Source organism: Siphateles boraxobius, unplaced genomic scaffold, assembly GCF_051911475.1.
Source record: "Siphateles boraxobius isolate OS27281-9 unplaced genomic scaffold, OSU_SipBor_1 208, whole genome shotgun sequence".
NCBI classification, from domain to species: domain Eukaryota; kingdom Metazoa; phylum Chordata; class Actinopteri; order Cypriniformes; family Leuciscidae; genus Siphateles; species Siphateles boraxobius.
In genome coordinates, this window is record NW_027508820.1 from 226,201 (window position 1) to 244,907 (window position 18,707).

At 39.9% G+C, this 18,707-nt stretch overlaps 1 protein-coding gene across 1 annotated transcript; it reads right to left on the reverse strand.

The window, feature by feature from the left end:
• Nucleotides 1-4,981: 4,981 nt before the first annotated feature.
• Nucleotides 4,982-11,329, reverse strand: LOC143745630 (uncharacterized). The gene is made up of 7 exons (XM_077237758.1): nucleotides 11,271-11,329; nucleotides 11,099-11,192; nucleotides 10,652-10,996; nucleotides 10,438-10,555; nucleotides 5,791-5,882; nucleotides 5,350-5,463; nucleotides 4,982-5,041 (listed from the first exon to the last, which is right to left on the reverse strand). The coding sequence occupies exons 1-7, from the start codon at nucleotides 11,327-11,329 to the stop codon at nucleotides 4,982-4,984; spliced, it is 882 nt and encodes a 293-aa protein (XP_077093873.1).
• Nucleotides 11,330-18,707: the final 7,378 nt, after the last annotated feature.

Consider the following 18,707-nt stretch of genomic DNA (forward strand, 5'->3'; position numbering starts at 1 on the left):
TCAAAAGGAATATATTTGTTGCTGGTGCTGCATTATTCAGGAAATAATTGTTTTTCCTCATTTGCGAAAAAAAATGTTCCACAACTTGGCTATTTATCTTCCCAGCAAGCTCAGGAACCAGAGAAATCTTCCTCAAGATGTCCCTTGGGTCTTTGGTGTTGGACTCATGAAACGTGTTGTACAACACAAATGGCGCTTTTCCACTGCATGGTACGGTACGGTTCGGTTCGGTACGGTTCGACTCGGCGCGGAATGGTTCGGCTCGCTTCGCTTTTCCACTGCGTGGTACGACTCGACTCGGTACGGCACGGTTCGGTTCGCTTTAGCTCGGTTGCTTTTCCACCGCAGTTAGTACCCCTTCAAAGTGGGTGGGACTGATCTTTTTTGCGCCGCCTCTATTGCCACCGTCTCTCCCATTGCTCGCAGGTCGTCTTCCGTAGATAGCGTCCATTTGGTTGAACCACTTCCTGGTTCTCCTGTTCGCACCACTCCGGCCGTTGTGATCCTTTATGGTTCTATAGTCACTCTTAAGTTTTTTTAATTTGTCCCTACACTGTTTGTAGGTCCGGTAATAGCCGTGTGCGACTAAGAGCTGAGCTACTTCTTGGAACACTTTTTCATTCTGTTTTGCCCCATCCAGCTCTCGCTGGATCCGCTCCTCGGCAACCAACGAGAGGAACGTCTGCACCTCGTCCACTGACCACGATTCAGTCATTTCTTTTTTAAAGTTTTTATCTCTTTTTTTTCAAGAAAGTAAAAAAAAGATGCTAACGCGTTGGCTGTTGTCTACTGGTTATTTAAATCTAGCGGGTTTAGTGTCTCGTGTCGCAAATCCAATGACGCTGGTAGTGACGATTCTATCTGACCAATCAGTGATCTGCAGTGTTTTTACGTCACATTTTAGTACCGGTACGGTACGCTTGGAACCTCAACAGACCAGGTACCATTTAAAGCGAGCCGAAGCGAGCCGTACCGTACCGTACCATGCAGTGGAAAAGCGCCAAAGCGTGCCGTACCGAACCGAACCGTACCGTACCATGCAGTGGAAAAGCGCCAAAGCGTGCCGTACCGAACCGAACCGTACCGTACCATGCAGTGGGAAAGAGCCAAAAGTGGTCAGCAGATCCAGTAATAGGATGACCATTTTCATCTGGTGTTTCTTTCTTTTCACAGAGCCATGACAGATGGGAAAATATCTTGCTCTCTCTGGCCATGGAGATGTTTTCCGTAGTTGGCTCAAGCAATCTTCCCTCAAAAGGCTGAAAGGGAACAATGTCTGGGGCCCTAGTCACATTTGTATGTGCAACCAAACCTCTTGCAAAATCATAAATACATATATTAGGAAGATGTTTCCATGACAGAAGTAAACCTGCATAGTCTCGTGGGCTCTCAGCTCGAATCCGGAATTTTAGGCTGTACACAACACCACAAGGGCACATTATGGCACACCAACCACCTACATGAATAAAGGAGAAAAAAAACTGATGAGCAATACAAACCATGTAGACTTGAAATGCATACATTTACACTTTCCAAAACACTGACCTGATGCACCCCATATTTTCTGGAAAATCTTGTCGTAGCTGTGCCGTGTTTGCATTTCACTACGCAAGCGTGAAATGAGGTCCAGTTTTGATCCAACTGTGTCAAGACCACATTCCTTGCACAGTTTACGAACAACATCAACCTGATCAAAGTAGGATTAGGAAAATACATTTTGATGTGCCCCCAAACAAATGCATGTGAAACTAAACAAAAACATATAATTAAAATACATTATACAAAACAAATATACCTTTTGGGTCATGAGCTCCTCCATCAGTCTATCTTCTGTAACATGGTAGACTTGGGACTCTTCAGACACCTTAGCAGTCTTAATCTTTTCAAATTCTGTGTTGAGCACCTCATTGGAGGACCTTGTTTTGTGCCCAATCCAAGGAGCCCAGAAATGGTAGGAGGGCAGTACCTTGAATGGATTCTGATTATTACCTTTGGACACACAAGGTTAGTATAAATAAATATTTCAGTTTTGTTTTTTAAAAAGCTTGTCATTTGAATTGAAAAAAATTAAAATTAGAACTAAATACAAAGAAATATGGGATTGAATCCACAATTATTTGACACAAATCCCCGTCCAATCATCTCCAGGGACACTGCGTTCCAAAACGCCTCAATGTTTACCATTCCTTTGAAATCCTTCGGTGTCTCTTCAATGTCACTCACTATAACAAACACAATGAAATATAAAAAAAAGTGCACTGAATGGTTTAGATATTTGTCAAGTATGTCATATTTGCAAAAGTTACCAGCCATGGAAAAAACTCTTTCCTGGTAAGCGCTGTTCCACCGTCATCTCCAGTGAATGATGTCTCAGCCTCTTTCCTGGTAAGCGCTGTTCCACCGTCATCTCCAGTGAATGATGTCTCAGCCTCTTTCCTGGTAAGCGCTGTTCCACCGTCATCTCCAGTGAGTGATGTCTCAGCCTCTTTCCTGGTAAGCGCTGTTCCACCGTCATCTCCAGTGAGTGATGTCTCAGCCTCTTTCCTGGTAAGCGCTGTTCCACCGTCATCTCCAGTGAGTGATGTCTCAGCCTCTTTCCTGGTAAGCGCTGTTCCACCGTCATCTCCAGTGAGTGATGTCTCAGCCTCTTTCCTGGTAAGCGCTGTTCCACCGTCATCTCCAGTGAGTGATGTCTCAGCCTCTTTCCTGGTAAGCGCTGTTCCATCGTCATCTCCAGTGAGTGATGTCTCAGCCTCTTTCCTGCTAAGCGCTGTCAGGGTATATCCTGGTAGTAATGTTTGGAGCTCTTTGCCAGGTGCTATACAATGGCTTTTACTTAAATGATTGATTAACCTATTCTTATGGGGAAAAAAAAGATTTACAAACACAATGAAATAGCCTGTGGAAACAAACACAAAAAAACATTAACTACAGATTCAAACAATATACAAATGGTGTGTCATATTGAGAAAATGTACCCACCTCTGTATTTTACAGATCTCGCAAGGTGAGCCTTTAAATGAATGATTACACGGTATCTGTCTGTGGGTTTAAAATTGTTTGAATTGCACAGCGGGCAGTGATACCGGCTGCAGCACTCTGTGCATTTCTGTATTGGTGGTAGCTCCGTCCCTTTACACACACTAATGTGATTTGCCTAAAAGAAGAGGGAAGTATTAATAGATTGTTTACGTAATAAGTATAGTGACACATATGAAATACCAGTAGTACCTTATAATTCATAAGAGTTTACAAAAATCCAATAACTTTCCAAAAAAAAAAAGGAATTGAACAATGTAGGTGAAAAGTTGTGTGTGGTAGATGGACTGTAAAAAATAGTGAGGTAAGAAAAACCAAAAAAAAACTTATATAAATGTTAACATTCTCCTATACAAAATATGTAAAATGGTAAATGGACTGCATTTAGGCTATATAGCGCTTTCAACAGACCCATGGCCACCAAAGCGCTTTAAACACCATCATAAACATATTAAACATCAGGCATTTACACGTGCATAGGGAAAAGTACTACTTCAACAAAAAACAAAAAAAACATACCTAGCTAACAAACTCTCGTGTGCATAGACAACCTAGCATTTTAGACTATTCTCTGCCAAGACTGTTCTATGAGATCTCGTTAACTGGGTACAATCTTCACACATCCAAGTGAAAAAAACGCATTTACAATATTAAATCATACCACTCAAAGAACGATTTAATTGGAAAATCTATTGTAGCAACCTAGCTCTAGAATTGAGGCACACCATAGTTCACTAATACCTTTAAAAAACACGACACAGTACCTTGAAAACAAGACGATTCTTTTTTACTAGCTAGTTTGTGCATTTGAATTCTGACATGACCTATAAATCATCGACAGTTTATTATTTTTTTCTTACCGCTGACATCTGCATGGCGCGTCAAATTTGAAAAGTGAATGACGATACGGAAATGACGTCTGCTGTCCATCCACTGGTGTCCAGCCACTGGTGTCTAGCAAGAAGTGAGTCTGCGGGGCTACAGCTAGATGCCTCTCACGTAGCCTGCAAGACAGTCAAATGGATAGTGGATACTAGACAATAGACAAAGTGATGTGATGGTTGGGGCAGCGAGAGACTCATGCTGAAAAGTCCATTTCTCCCCTACCCTTCTGTGTGACATTGAGTTGCTGGTTTGCCCTGGGGACAAAGGACCTCCTCAATGTTGAACATGACAGAAGCCTTCTACTGCAAATGATCCTCGGTTTGTTAAATGATTAACTCCAGCTCCATGCCAAACACAGAGCCAGCTTTCCTTCCCAGCCTGTCCCAGCGGCCCTCTTCTTAATGCTGCCTCCCCCGCACACCACAGCATAAACAAGGACTCTGGCCATGTTTAATCTTGCTCAGAGTCACTACTGGTATGGTATTCCTCAGAATCACTATCAAAGTGAATTTCTGTTTCAGTCAGGACTTGAACATAACAGTTCTTTGCATGCTTTGCCAGGCTGTTGCTTGCTTGTTCTTCATCGTCAAGCTCCGTAGACCTTGGATACCATCTTGAAGCAGGCCCCACGTCTCACCTTACATGTTAAAACACGTTGAGCCTTTATTAATTAGAAACTTTCCGAAATATTGTAATGTATGCCAACTATAACCAATACATACCTGATGTCACATTAGAAAGCTGGGATGACAACTGCTTCAGGGTGTCTGCACGGGTGCAAAGAGACTTCCAATGCTTGTTCATCTCTGCAATAAGAATCCTCTTCTCCTCCTCAAGTCTCCTTACTGCCATCACTATGTCGAACGCCTTCCTCTTTGTCCTTAGATCTACAGAGTCTGGATTACATTGATGAAACTTAAGTCGGTTGTATTTAAGATTAGGATTTAAAGAATTTACATTTATTTTTCCTCCCTGATCTTTCGCCGGATCCGGGCGCGTCCTATGCATCCATCACTATCTTTATAAAGACGCTGGGACCTCCTCTTAACACTTGCCACTAGCTCCTCAATTCGGCTGGCAACAGCAGCAACATCAGCATCATTTGGGGATGTTGTTGCTGAGAGGAAGAAATTAAGAGATAAGTAATATGATTCTTGATTCCATCCATAAATATTAATTCTGGTGTATGAGCAAAATAAAGCCTCAACAATATTTTCATATTTCTCTGTAACTGAGGCTACACTTGTAGCTAAGGTTGAGTAGAGTTAGGTTAGTTAGGTTCTTTATTGTCCACATCTTTTCCACACGTCATCAGCAATCAGAGTATGTGCTCTTTGACTACGATTACAATGAGCCTCTTTGGAATTGCAGCCAAGCTTAGTCAGAAGTGATACATCAAGCACCATATCAAACAGTATATTCTACCTTCTGGCCACTCATTATATCAATGATCCAGCTCTCCAGTTTATTGTCTGTGATGTCCATTTCCGTTTTCACGGCCTCCAGGTTATGCAACTGGCATTGCAGGGCTATTGTGGCCTTCAAACACAAATGACAATGAGGCTACAACTTTGACTATTGTTGATAAGGATTGTAAAGTACCTTCACTATTAGAAAACCACATACAACACTGATTAAATATACAGTATATTCATATATATGTGGACTATCAATATATGTGGTGTGAACTTTTAATATTTTAAATCAAGACACTGAAAAATACAATTGACAGTACACATGCAACCATCTGTATATTTAATTGTATTGAAGAATATCTGGGCAAGTCTTCCCTATATTTTTAATATATGCCACTTTATTTTACAATATCGCTATGCATGTTGCATAAGGGAAAACTGGAGTCTTTACCTTCCGATATCGGCGGGCAAGGGTGGAAGCCAAGTTGTTAAACTTTTGTTGGTTCCAGCGCATGGCCATGACCGTCAGCATGTCTATGCGTCCTGCAAATAAAATAGGATGATGGTATTGTAATCGATCCATCCATTTGTGTTGAATATTGCAGTTGTTTTTAAAGACAAGTTTTAGTGTAGACTTTCACCTTCTGCATCCTTTTGCACTTTTGAATCTCAGCTAATTACGCTGAATTCTTTTAAATCTGTGTTATGTGTTTTGATTTATAGACCCCCAAATTTTCATGGGGATTTTATACAAGAGTTCTCTGAACTTTTAGCTGGTATTGTCCCTTCTTTTGACAATATTCTAATTTTAGGGGATTTTAATATACATGTGTGCTGCCCTTCAAAGCCCCTGGTCAAAGAATTTTTAAATTTAACAGAGTCATTTGATTTTTTGCAATGCGTTTTGGTTCCAACTCATGAACGTGGTCATACGCTTGACCTTGTATTATCTAAGGGATTCTCTGTTGATAGCGTGAAGATTGTCGATACTGTTTTTTCGGACCATAAGACTGTAATTTTAAGTTCTAACTTTCCTTGTGGCGCGCCGAGTAATATTGCTTCTGCCTCGGTTTCATCTCGCATACTCAATCCATGCACAGCTAGTAAGTTTTTCAGCTGCTTTTAATGTCTCTTCTTTATTTTCCTTGATCGAGTCACACTCTCCCTGTATGGGTTTGGAAGAGTTGGTCGATCAGTTTAATTCTTCTTGTTTAGAGATTTTAGATGTGGTGGCTCCTGTCAAAGTCAGGGGAAAAAAAGTCAAATCACAGCCCTGGTTGAACAGTACTACCCGCGCTCTTAGGCAGGAGTGTAGGAGGGCTGAACGCAAATGGTCAAAGATAAATTACAAGTCTCTTATGAGATTTTGAAGAACCATTTGAACGAATATCAAAGAGCTGTTAACCTGTTAACCTTCAAGGCCACTTTTGAAAAATCCCCAGAAATGGCATACTCAAACTTAATCAGATACAGTTCATGAACCCTTTGCACTAAAAGCACAAGTATGATCTCATTTGAAAGCTGACACCTAGTAGTTTATTGTAAATGTAGAAATAATTATTGTCATAATGAAAAAAAAATGTTTAAATAGCTTCAAAGTTTTGTAAAGTTATTAGAAATTTACTTTCATGAAACATCTTCATAAAAATAAAATTGAAGTTGGCCCTGGAGCAATCTAGAAATGCACTGCAGCTAAAGCCATATGTGTGACCATTTTATATTTAAAATCTGAAAATGATAAGTCTAAAACTATGTTTTTAGTTAAATGTTTTTCAAGAACATGTCAAATTACTTTATTTTGATTAGACTCTAAAATGCAAACTGATGTTTAGTCATCTTCTGAGTCATCTAATCAGTCTATTGTCTCTATTATTTTGTGGAGCAAACGAGCCCCATTCAGAGTCAGTCTCTCCTGCACACATTTACACCTCTCCATACTGGTTATGGCTCTAAATATGCATTTCTTTTGTCTGCATTATAGCTACTAACGACTGGCTATTCACAGGCTATTCATAGGGTTTCAAACCCTAATTTCTTTTATCAAAGTTCTCACTAAATATTTGAAACTGGTATCAAATGCACTGAAACATTTCAGTAAGCATTCCTATTTAGAAAAAAATCATAAAACAATAACTGCTGGTGGCAGGTGCACCTGGGCTAGCTAGCATGTTAGCTTAGCACACCATCAATACACGACCATTTATGAGATTGAAACCATGTTTGTGCTCCAAACTTACTTTATAACGCAAGTCGAGTGTTTTAAATAATCTTCTGTGATCTAATTTGGCTTCAGATAAAAAAAAATCCGACAGAAAATTTATTATTTATAGTGTTCTGCACGATGATGAAATCTATATCGATTAGCATTGCATTATAAATATAATCTATTATTATGAAATACCTGGCATGGCTTGAAGAACACAGGTAACTCAAATATCATTGCAATCATGTTTATTGTCTTCAAAACATCTTTATCTGCATGTTACAGCGATCTCTGTCAGCTACTTTCTGTATCAGTGACGTCCTGGAATGTCACATGACTATGGGTCTTCTTCGTGGTCCATATATGGACTGTTATTGTGCATATAGCGCCCTCAGGCTATTGGTATAAATTGAAAACACAGCACATCTCAGTAAGAAGCGATCATAATGATTACATCGACGCATTTGGGTATAAATTCAACAAATATTATTCCTGTCTATATAAATATGATGTGAATCTATGAGAATATATCAATATTTCTCCAAGTCTGCACATTTTTGAGCTAAAGCCCTGAGGGACAATGTTTTGCGAATCGCTGTCATGACGACAGCACGGAGTGTTTTTTATGAATGGACCAGCTGACGCTCATAATTCATATTAAAGGTATCGACTCAATTTTCCATTTCATAACTCCTGACACAAATTAAGACATAACTGTCACTATAAGTTTCTCAGAATACAATAGTGGTCAAATACTGAATCTTGAGTATTATATCTTTTTAATGATGTATAGTTTGTCAAGGTATAACATTAAATCTGATAGTAAATTTGAACTAAATAAAAAAAAAACCGCTTCAGTGCGCCGACGCTCTGGAAACGGTTAACAGGTTAAATTGGCTAGATCAAATTATTTTTCTGATATCATCTCCAGAAACTGTAATAATTCTAGAGTACTTTTCTCGACTATAAATGCTGTTCTTCATCCTACCGCTACTCCTTCATTCACTCCTTCTGCTAAGATGTGTGAAGAGTTCTTAAACTTTTTTATTGGTAAAGTTGATGGAATTAGATCTCAGATTTCATCTGTTGTCAATGATTGTATTGCTCATGTTGACCCTACGAACCAATTAACCTGTTTTATGCCTGTTTCTTTGCAGCAGCTTAATGATATAACTGCTCATATGAAGCCCACCAGGTCTCCTGGTGATGTGCTTCCTTCTCTGTTTAAGAAGGTACTTGATTCAATTGGCCCAAGTATTCTGTCTATTATGAATACTAGTTTGTCATCTGGTGTTGTTCCGGTTAGTTTTAAGCATGCGATTATTCAGCCCCTTCTAAAAAGAAACGGCTTAGACCCCTTTGACATGAGTAGTTTTCGTCCGATTTCAAAATTGCCTTTTATTTCGAAGATACTGGAAAAAATTGTGCATGCACAGCTTAATGACTTTTTAATGAGGAATAACATCGCCGATAGATTCCAGTCAGGTTTTAGAGCTGGTCATAGTACAGAATCTGCTCTTTTGAGGGTCTCTAATGATATCCTACGAGGTGTTGATTCTGGAAACCGTGTTGTTTTGCTTTTGTTAGATCTTACAGCGGCATTTGATACAGTTGATCATAACATTCTCATTGGTCGTCTTAGGAATCAGGTTGGTATTCAGGGCTTAGCCCTGAAATGGTTCTCTTCCTATTTGAAGGATAGGACTTTTTCAGTCAGTTTAGGGGATTATTTTTCTTCTGTTGCCCCTCTTGTGTGTGGGGTTCCACAGGGCTCTATACTGGGACCAATTTTATTTTCCCTTTATATGCTCCCTCTAGGCTCGATTTTTGAGAAATTTGGGATTCAGTATCACCTGTATGCGGATGATTCTCAAATTTACTTACCACTGCAACATGGGCATAAATGTGCAATTCAGTCTCTCCGTGCATGTTTGGCCGAAGTTAAGTGTTGGCTTGCGAATAACTTTCTCCAATTAAATGAGGATAAGACCGAGATGATTTTATTTGGAAATAAGGGCTGTGTGGATGATGACTGCCTGGGGTTGTTTCCTGGGAAAAAATTGTCTAGCGTGAGGAACCTTGGTGTCATTTTTGACTCTGAGCTTAAATTTGACCGGCAAATCAATGCTGTCGTTAAGAATAGTTTTTTCCATCTTAGATCAATTTCTAAATTGAAATCTATCCTTTCTTTTGACGATATGGAGAAGGTTGTTCATGCCTTTGTGTCATCCCATTTGGATTATTGTAATGTATTGTATCTGGGTGTGAGTCAGGCTTCTCTCTTCCGCTTGCAGCTCGTTCAGAACTCAGCTGCCAGACTTTTAACGGGCACTAAGAAGAGAGAGCACATTACTCCGGTTTTAATTAAATTACATTGGTTACCCATACGATACAGAATTCAATACAAAGCTTTGTTGTATGTTTTTAAGTCTCTGCATGGCTTAGCACCTGAGTATGTTACTGATTTAATCAGCCGCTGTCAATCAAGTAGATCTCTGCGCTCTAATGACCAATTGCTTCTCATGGTTCCGCGATCCCGTTTGAAATGTAAAGGTGATCGGGCATTCTCTGTTGCAGCTCCTAGGCTCTGGAATGACCTTCCTCTGTCTGTAAAAACTTGTCCTTCATTGGGTGCTTTTCAGAGTGCGCTTACAACTTACTTGTTCTCTTTAGCATTTGACAATGCTTTGTAAGTTTTTATGTCATATGTTTGCATTGTTTTTATGTCTTTGTTTTTAAATTTTATTTTTTATTTTATACCTTCTGTACAGCACTTTGGTTCCACTTGTGGTTTTGAAAGTGCTCTATAAATAAAGTTGAGTTGAGTTGAATATTCTGAGCTTTATATTTTCAGAGTCAAAGTGGCTCACCATTGTCATCAGGATCAAAATTTACCTGCTTTTGACATGTGCTTTGCGGTAACAGCAATCCTCGAGAGGATGGCGTTGCACTGCTCCACCTCTTCCCCAAGAGTCGAACCAGCCCCCTCCTGATATGCTCCACTCCATTTTACCTTTAAAAAAGACAAGAAAAAACAAAACCTAAGTGGCAACAACCTTATTCAGGTTTTCAGGGAAAGAAAATGTCATGGACAATCATTTTTTCTTACCTCACATTTGAAATCATGAGCTTTGGCATGAAAAACAGAGAGAAATGGCCTCATGGTGAGGAGATCCTGAAGCTCAGGGCATTTCTCTGTCACTCTCCGGAGGTAAGGCCAGTACTTGCATGCCAGATCCATAGCAAAAAATGTCACTGGCTTACAGGCCATTTGCTTTTGGAGGTACAGGGGGTAGGCAAAAATCTCCCCCCTGAACATATTGAGGGCACGAAGGAGAACCCCATGACCACATACAGCGAGTTCCAGATCCTCCTCGTCTGTTTTTCCTGAGGACTTCTGAGACGTTTCACACGCCGCTGACCACTGCCCTCCACAGACACCTCTTCCAGACACCTAAAACATGGAAGATAGTTAACAGTCCAAACTTGTTCAAACAAAGTCCTCTCTAGGACGTGGTGTTTTATAGGTAAATATAGTGAAGTTGTGCAAGTTTACATGACTGGTTGAGGTATGGACATAATCCACGAATCTTGCGACATCATCATCATTTGCGATGAACACGCCATCAAAGATGGCTTGTTCCTCCAATCTAAATAAGAGAGATACATATTAACTTTAAATATTCATTTAAAAATTCATATGATGCACACACAGGATTTGTAAGTACCTTGCTGCACTCTTGAATCTGTAGTGCTTGAGGTTTCCATCAATGGATACTGCAAGCATGTCTGGGCTGCACGCTGGGCAGTCAAAGTGGTCCTCCTGGCATAATTTGTCCAATTCGAATCGGACAGCCTCCCACTCTAAGAAGCTTTTGCGGAAGCTGTCTGCTGTGATGTTTCCGCTCTATTTCAAAGAAGAGAAATGCTCTAAATGGATACATTTCTTGATGTTTGTACTAATTTCGTAACCACTCTTTAGAATACATATCAAAGGAAATAAACAATGTGTAAACTTCACTCACACACTATACACTGCTGTATTTGGGAGACCTGGCCATTAAACATGCAGGATATTGTGTGACATTCAGTATAAATCTATACGCAAAGAGGGCTACAACAGCTTCCATATTGTTTAGAAGTAAGCCTGTGCAATGTTTGGCCCATTAATCCAAGGGAACACTTCTGGGATCAGGAAATGATATTGGGGAGAAGATGTTAAAGTCTGTAGCCAATGGAGTTGAAGTTGTGATCTTCAGAATGACCTTTTTCAGAATGACATTTTTTCAGAAATGTCTCAGTGCAAACTGCATGACTGATGAGAGAACATGAGTTTATGGTTGTTTACAAAGGGTCTAAATTTAACAACTTTTTTCCTAAACAGTGCAAATGTTCATGTATACTATCATCATCATCATGCCCTCATAGTATTATTTCTTGAGTTACGCAATTATTACCACAAATACTTACAACGCCAAAGCCAACAGTGCGTTGATCCAGCATTCTAAGAAATGCTTGGCTAAACATCCCTGGAGCTGCCATCTTCAGCTCTTCAAAAGGACATCTGTCGCATACACAGTTGAATAGTGAGAAGTGGCAGACCAGTAGTCATTACGGATCAGGTCATCCACTCCATGACTCCAAGTGGCTTTACATGCCTTGCATCTAATCTGAGGCAATCTGAGATCATATTGCCCTCGAAAAAGAAGGAAATATATACTCAAAGTTAATTCTGACAGACGCAAACTGTGTCATTCTGACAACTGATATGGGAACCTTTGACTAAGCATGGATCAGGAGGACACTAATACAAACATTTTGTAAGGCACTATATTGGAAGTCACACATTTGTCAGGCAAATTAACTATCCCCATTCAAACAAAGCTTAATTGTTTTCCTCCACATAGGTGGGCCCAGCCAATCTAATCAACACACAACCTATTGACACCTCTGGATTTCCAGCCATGAAAAAGAAAATTTTTGGCACAAAGTAACATGTATGAATGTAACATTCATGATTCGTATATGTGCTTAATTCCCTTACAAAAATGAACCATGTTTTTTTTTTGTAGTAACTATGTTTTTTTTTGTAGTAACGATGGTTTAACTATGGTTTTTGTAGTAAAATCATAGTAACTAAAAATTAACCATGGTTTTAGTAGTAAAGCAATTTTTTTTTAATTCACTCCCAGAAAAAAAAGGTACACGATGGTAGAAATAGTCTTCCTCAAAGAACAATTTTGTACCTTTTCAATAATAGTACCTACTCGGTTACTATCGTAACCTCAGTTCCCTGAGAGTAGGGAACGAGTATTGCGTAGCTATTCGCAGTGGGGAAACTGTCCATATAGCAATTTCCTATTATGATCGGCAGTGAATAGACAGATCTGTTATTTCAGCTATGCGCCGGTATTGCAGTAGCAAATAGTAGAAAATAAATCACACACGCGCAGGTCGTACTTGTCAATGACAGGCACTACACTCTGCGGAGGTTTCTGCGGAAGTCTGCGGGTGCATACTACAATAATACGTTACTGGGAACATAATAAAGACACCTGGACTCGGTCGAGACCAAAACCATATTTGGCAAGACCAGTGGCCGAGACCGAGACAAGTCCGAGTCCGAATACCAGCGAGTCCAATACAAGTCCAAGACCATAGAAAAACGAGACCGGACTCGAGTACTACAGCCCTACCTCTAGTCGAATGAGCCTTGCAACCTATAGGGCAAACCTGACCCACTGAGGTATATGCCATAGATATGGCATCCACTATCCATCTAGACAGTCTATGCTTAGTGACTGGATCACCCTTGGATCGGCCACCAAAGTAGACAAAGAGCTGTTCTGATTGTCTAAAAGACGCAGAACGCTCCAGACAGATTCTCAGTGCTCTGACAGAGCAGAGTCGATTAGCCTCTCCATCCTCAGCAGAAGGGCTAATTACGTGATAACCTGTGCTCTAAACTGCGTTGAGAGCACTTTGGGTACATAACCATGTCTGCGTTTGAGGATAACCCTGGAGTCATCCAATCCAAACTCCAAACATGAAGGGCTCACGGAAAAGAGCCTGCAGATCTCCCACTCGCTTGATAGATGCCAGTGCCAGCAGGAGAGCAGTCTTTAGCGAGAGAGGTTTAAGATCAACCAACTGGAGAGGTTCAAAAGGTGGACCTTTCAGAGCCCCAAGGAACGTGGAAAGGTCCCAAGACGGCACAGAAGGAGGTCTGGAGGTATATACATTGATACATCTTTACCTCCGGCTAGGGATGCACCGATACCACTTTTTTCAGAATCGATCCGATCCAATACCAAAGATTCTGAGTATCGACCGATACCGATCCGATACCAGCGCAGTTTTTTTTTTAATCAAGTAGAATTTATATAACTCTCTGTGTGTTGAACTGATAATCACTCTTTTGTGTGTTAAACACAATCTACTAAATACAGACAAATTCAGTATAAAGACAAACAAATCCCAAAAATATATGATCATAATCTATGACAAAAATGCTATTATAAACTAGATTAGTGGATAATTCAGCAGTAAAATTTTGTCTAGAAAAATCATGAGTCCACAATAATTGTAAAAAAATCTGAACATTTAGTGAAAAAACAAATGAGACAATATGTGTAACACTAAATCTGATAAAACGTTACACATTGCTCCTTTGTATTGTTGTAAAATACATTTATGAAAAACAAGATTACAAAAATCAAAAAGATAAATTATTTCATATAGGCTACTATACAATTGAGACATGTTTTATATGTATAGCACAGCTGTTTAATGAGGCTGCAACATATGATAGATAGAACAGAACAAGAAAGGCTATTCATAATCTTTCATTGCGTCACTGTATTATGATAGGAAAGGCTGCTATACAGTGCGGCACAAAGCGCTTATGCGCATCCCGAGCGCAGAATGATGCGCTTGAAGCAACACGGAGTCACAGCGCGTCGAATCCGCATTGAAAAGTTCAAAGCACAAACAAAAGACATATTGATGCGTAGTGTATTACACAGTATCTATCTATGCAATAGTTTAGTTAGAGATAGTCACCACAAACAAAGACAGGCAGGCAGCGGGTCAAAGCCAAGTTAGCAGTCAGAGAAGTCAATATCCAGTGGGGAAATCCAGAAGGCGTAAGTCAGTAGTCAGGCCAGGGGTCCAAGCAGAAACATCAGTCCAAACAGGCAACCAAAACAAAGGGATAATCCAGATATCAATAAACAGAGAATCAGGCAAGATCATACACAGACAGGCAATGGAAACTGGTCAAAACACTTGGTAAGGCAGGTAAACTGGCAATACTTTGCAATGTGTGCAAGCATGGTCTCTGGTTATAAAGGAAGGCAAACAGGAAATTAGTGTAGAAGAAGAGGGCATGGATCACAGTCAGTATTCTGGTGACAGCTCCCTCTGCTGGTTAGGCATTACAATTTAACTTTGATTTGCGATAGTTTGCTGGTTGGGTTGATGAATAGATGCTCATCTGCGGTAATGCGTGTTGCAGTAGCGCCTTCACATCTGGCTATAACATGACATATAGCCTATAACACGCTCTCACATGTTTATTTTTTAAAATTTTTGGGAGGAGTAAAATTTACATATGTGGTTTCAACAACCAGATGCATTTACACTTGTCCAGTTTCATCTGGAATGAGTCTCAGATCTCCTCCTGAAGTGGTTTGAGCGATCGGATTCAAATCCGTCTCGAATGCGTTTCGAAAGGCATTTACACCTGGGGCCTCATGTATCAATCTTGCGTACGTACAAAAACTTTGCGTACGCCAGCTTTCACGCTCACGGTCGGATTGTACTAACAGTTAAATCAACGTGAGAATGTGCGTTCCTCCACGCCAATTTCATGTCTGGCGTACGTACATTTCTCATATTTTTTGTCCGTTGGCGACTCTTACAGGCAATGAAGTAAAGTTGCAAACATTACACCACGAATTGTTCAACAAGTCTATCGCACTACCACCTGTGGGAAGCATTGCTATTAATTTGCAATTTATAAATTAATTTACATATATTGTCACACGAGCCTTATGGGAATATTCTATCAACTATGCAATTAAGTAAGAACGTATAAAAGCATATGCAAATTGATACAACCCTTAGTCTATGGCAATGGCAGCTTTGGCCTTATTAGAGGACATTGCTAATGGCAGAATCCAAAGAGAACGAGTTTTTAGGGACCACAATAATTTTCTGGCCCAGGATGATGACTGGCTTATCAGCCATTTCAGATTTCCAAGGGCTATCCTCTTGGAGCTCTGTGTTGAGTTGGGTCCGAATCTAGAGAGAGAGACAGCGAGGAGCCACGCAATAGCCGTTCCCTTGCAGGTGCTGACAACACTTGCTTTCCTGGCAACTGGTTCTTTCCAAAGGGAACTGGCAGACCGCTCAGGAATAAGCCAGTCGTCTTTGAGCCGCGCAATGCCAGCGGTATGGGTCGGGATCATCCGCATGTCTACCAGGTATATAAAGTTCCCATATGATGCAGTTGACCAGCCAAATATTAAAACGCAATTTGCAGTGATAGCCGGTTTTCCTAATGTAATCGGAGCGATCGACTGCACACACATTGCTATAAAGGTGCCATCTGAAGAAGAATTTGCATACGTGAATCGGAAATTATTTCCATTCAATAAATGTGCAGATAATATTGGTTACCTTCGTGGCAGTCCTGTAGTAAATCCGAGTCTCCCACAGCAGCAGATACTACTCCAGAGAGTAAAGTGTCACCCATAATTGAGGCAACTCTCTGCTCAAAGGGTGTAAGTTCATCGACCCCTTTACCACTGCCTGTTCTGCCCACACTTTTTCGGTGCGCAGCAGTTCCCAATTAACGTCCACCTTTATATCAGACCATTTATTTTTAAGGTCATTTACAGTGCGACTTTCAGGTCCCTCCGCATCGACGGCATCAGACAAACTCTCCCACTCATATTTTTTCCTTTTGTTATTAATTCCGGAGGACAAAGTTCCAAATATTTTTTTTTCTCGTTTCTACCTCCGATAGTAGCACCTCCAATTCACTTTCTGTAAAGTTTCGCTTCTTGCCGCTTGCTTTAGCCATTTTCTTACTCCTTTCTTTTGCCAAAGTGGACTCATTGCCATATTTAAATTTATTTAATTAAGGGAGGATACTGGGTGGGGCATTGTGCTCGTGCATGTGCGCTCATTTTTACGTTAATTGGGATGTACAAAGAGAATATGCGTGGGATCCTTCGTACGCAGAGATTCATACATCTGGTTTTTTTTGTGCGTACGCACATTTACAGCTTTGTCCGTACGCAATGTTTTAGTATGAATTCAACGCAAGTCTTTGTACATGAGGCCCCTGGTCTTTTCACGATCAGATAGCTATCTGATCTGAGAAAACAATGCTACTGTGTAAACAGCTTTGTTTACTAACTTCGGGACAGACACACAAGATCTATTTTGTCTCGAGCATCAGGATGCGCAATCAGTTCGCTCGCAACATAAGTCATGGATTAATATAGCGCTACCGCAGAAATAGGTTCAATTAAAACTGTGTTTACAAAGTGTAGCATTAAATATAAAGGCAGTTAATAACAGCAGCAGTAAAATATTTTGTTTTTTAGTCACTGTAGTCAGTGGTTTTCAGCGATGCATGTGCACTAATGCATCATTCCTGTCCTTTTAATCAAGCCTGTTAGCTTGCTGCGTACCTCCATTCGTTCTCTTTTTATAGCATTTGTCTAACAAGTTTCAATTGTTTTTAAAACGCAATCTACTGCGGCTCTACTACGTTCACATGCTTGTTTTCAGTCTGTCTATATTTAACTTATCAATATATCAAGGTTTAAAATGTAAAAAAAAAATATTATATTTGTAAAACTCAATGTGTGGCTTTTGCCCTTTTTAAAGATTTGGTAAAACACGATTTCAATTTTCTAACTTTAGTTAGTCAGTAATGTTGCTGTTTGAGCATAAACAACATCTGCAAAGTTACAGCGCTCAAAGTTCAAAGCAAACGGAGATATTTGCTTTTAAAGAAATCAATTTCTAAGGACTACAGCAAACAGCCGGTTTTGGACTACACGACATTCCTCCAGGGTTGCTGACGTCAGCAAACCCCAATAAACCCCTCCTCCGAGAATACGAAATAAGGGGTGCGAGGCCATTTTATATTGCGTTGGAGAAGAGTTATTGTGGTATAGGAGTGTTGTTGCCGCCGCAATGTCGTCGAAACGCTGTTATTTTCATCAGTGCCCGGATTGCAGGTCCACTTTGTTCAGCCTTCCTAGGGTCGGGGGAGTTAGGATCAATGGTTAATTGTTACCCAAATCTCGCTCTCTGTGCTGCACATGTTACGGAGGAAAGCTTCCACAATCTTGGCGAGTTCAATGCAGGATTCGCACAATGGCTTGTCCTGAAAGATGGAGCAGTTCCAACTTTAAGAACAGAAGCTGTTGTTTACGGGCCACAATCTGTAAGTATGATTTATTTTTCGTCGATGTGTTTTCCTGTAATAGTTCGTATTGTTAATAGTACGTTGTAGCAAGGAAGTAAACAAATGACAACACTGTTTGGCTCTGCAAACCAGCTTGTTAAATGCTCATTCATACTTAACGTTATCCGACAAACACTTAACGTTACAAACTTTTTTAAAATCTCAACAGCGAACTTGGAATTAGAGTTCTAATTATTCTTTGATTAGAGCTTTTATGTATTGTTTATCGCTTGTTTATCTACAAAACATAAACATGTTCTACATAAACATGGTTCTGTGTTTGATTTGGCTACTGTAGTAAATCCAATGTTTAGTGTTCGTTTTGGGTTGATAGTTCTGTCGACAGATATTTGGCTACAATCGTTCTAAAAATACAAAAGTAACTGCCATACAGTCAGAAACGATCACTATAGATCCGCAGTCTTTACTAAAAAAAATCCCTTTGAGGACTGTAGTATAATTTGTTAGAACAATTATATGAATTTCTTGTTTATGAAGCTTATTTTTTTGTAATACTATAATAATTAGTACAATGAAATAACAGCGTATCTAAAAGGTAATGAGAAAACAAAAAACAAACCTTTCTGAAACGTCGTTTAACAGCCGTTCTTGAACAGGTTCTGCTCGATCATCTTCACTAACATTCTCTGGGTCTGATTCGGTTTGGTATGGTTTT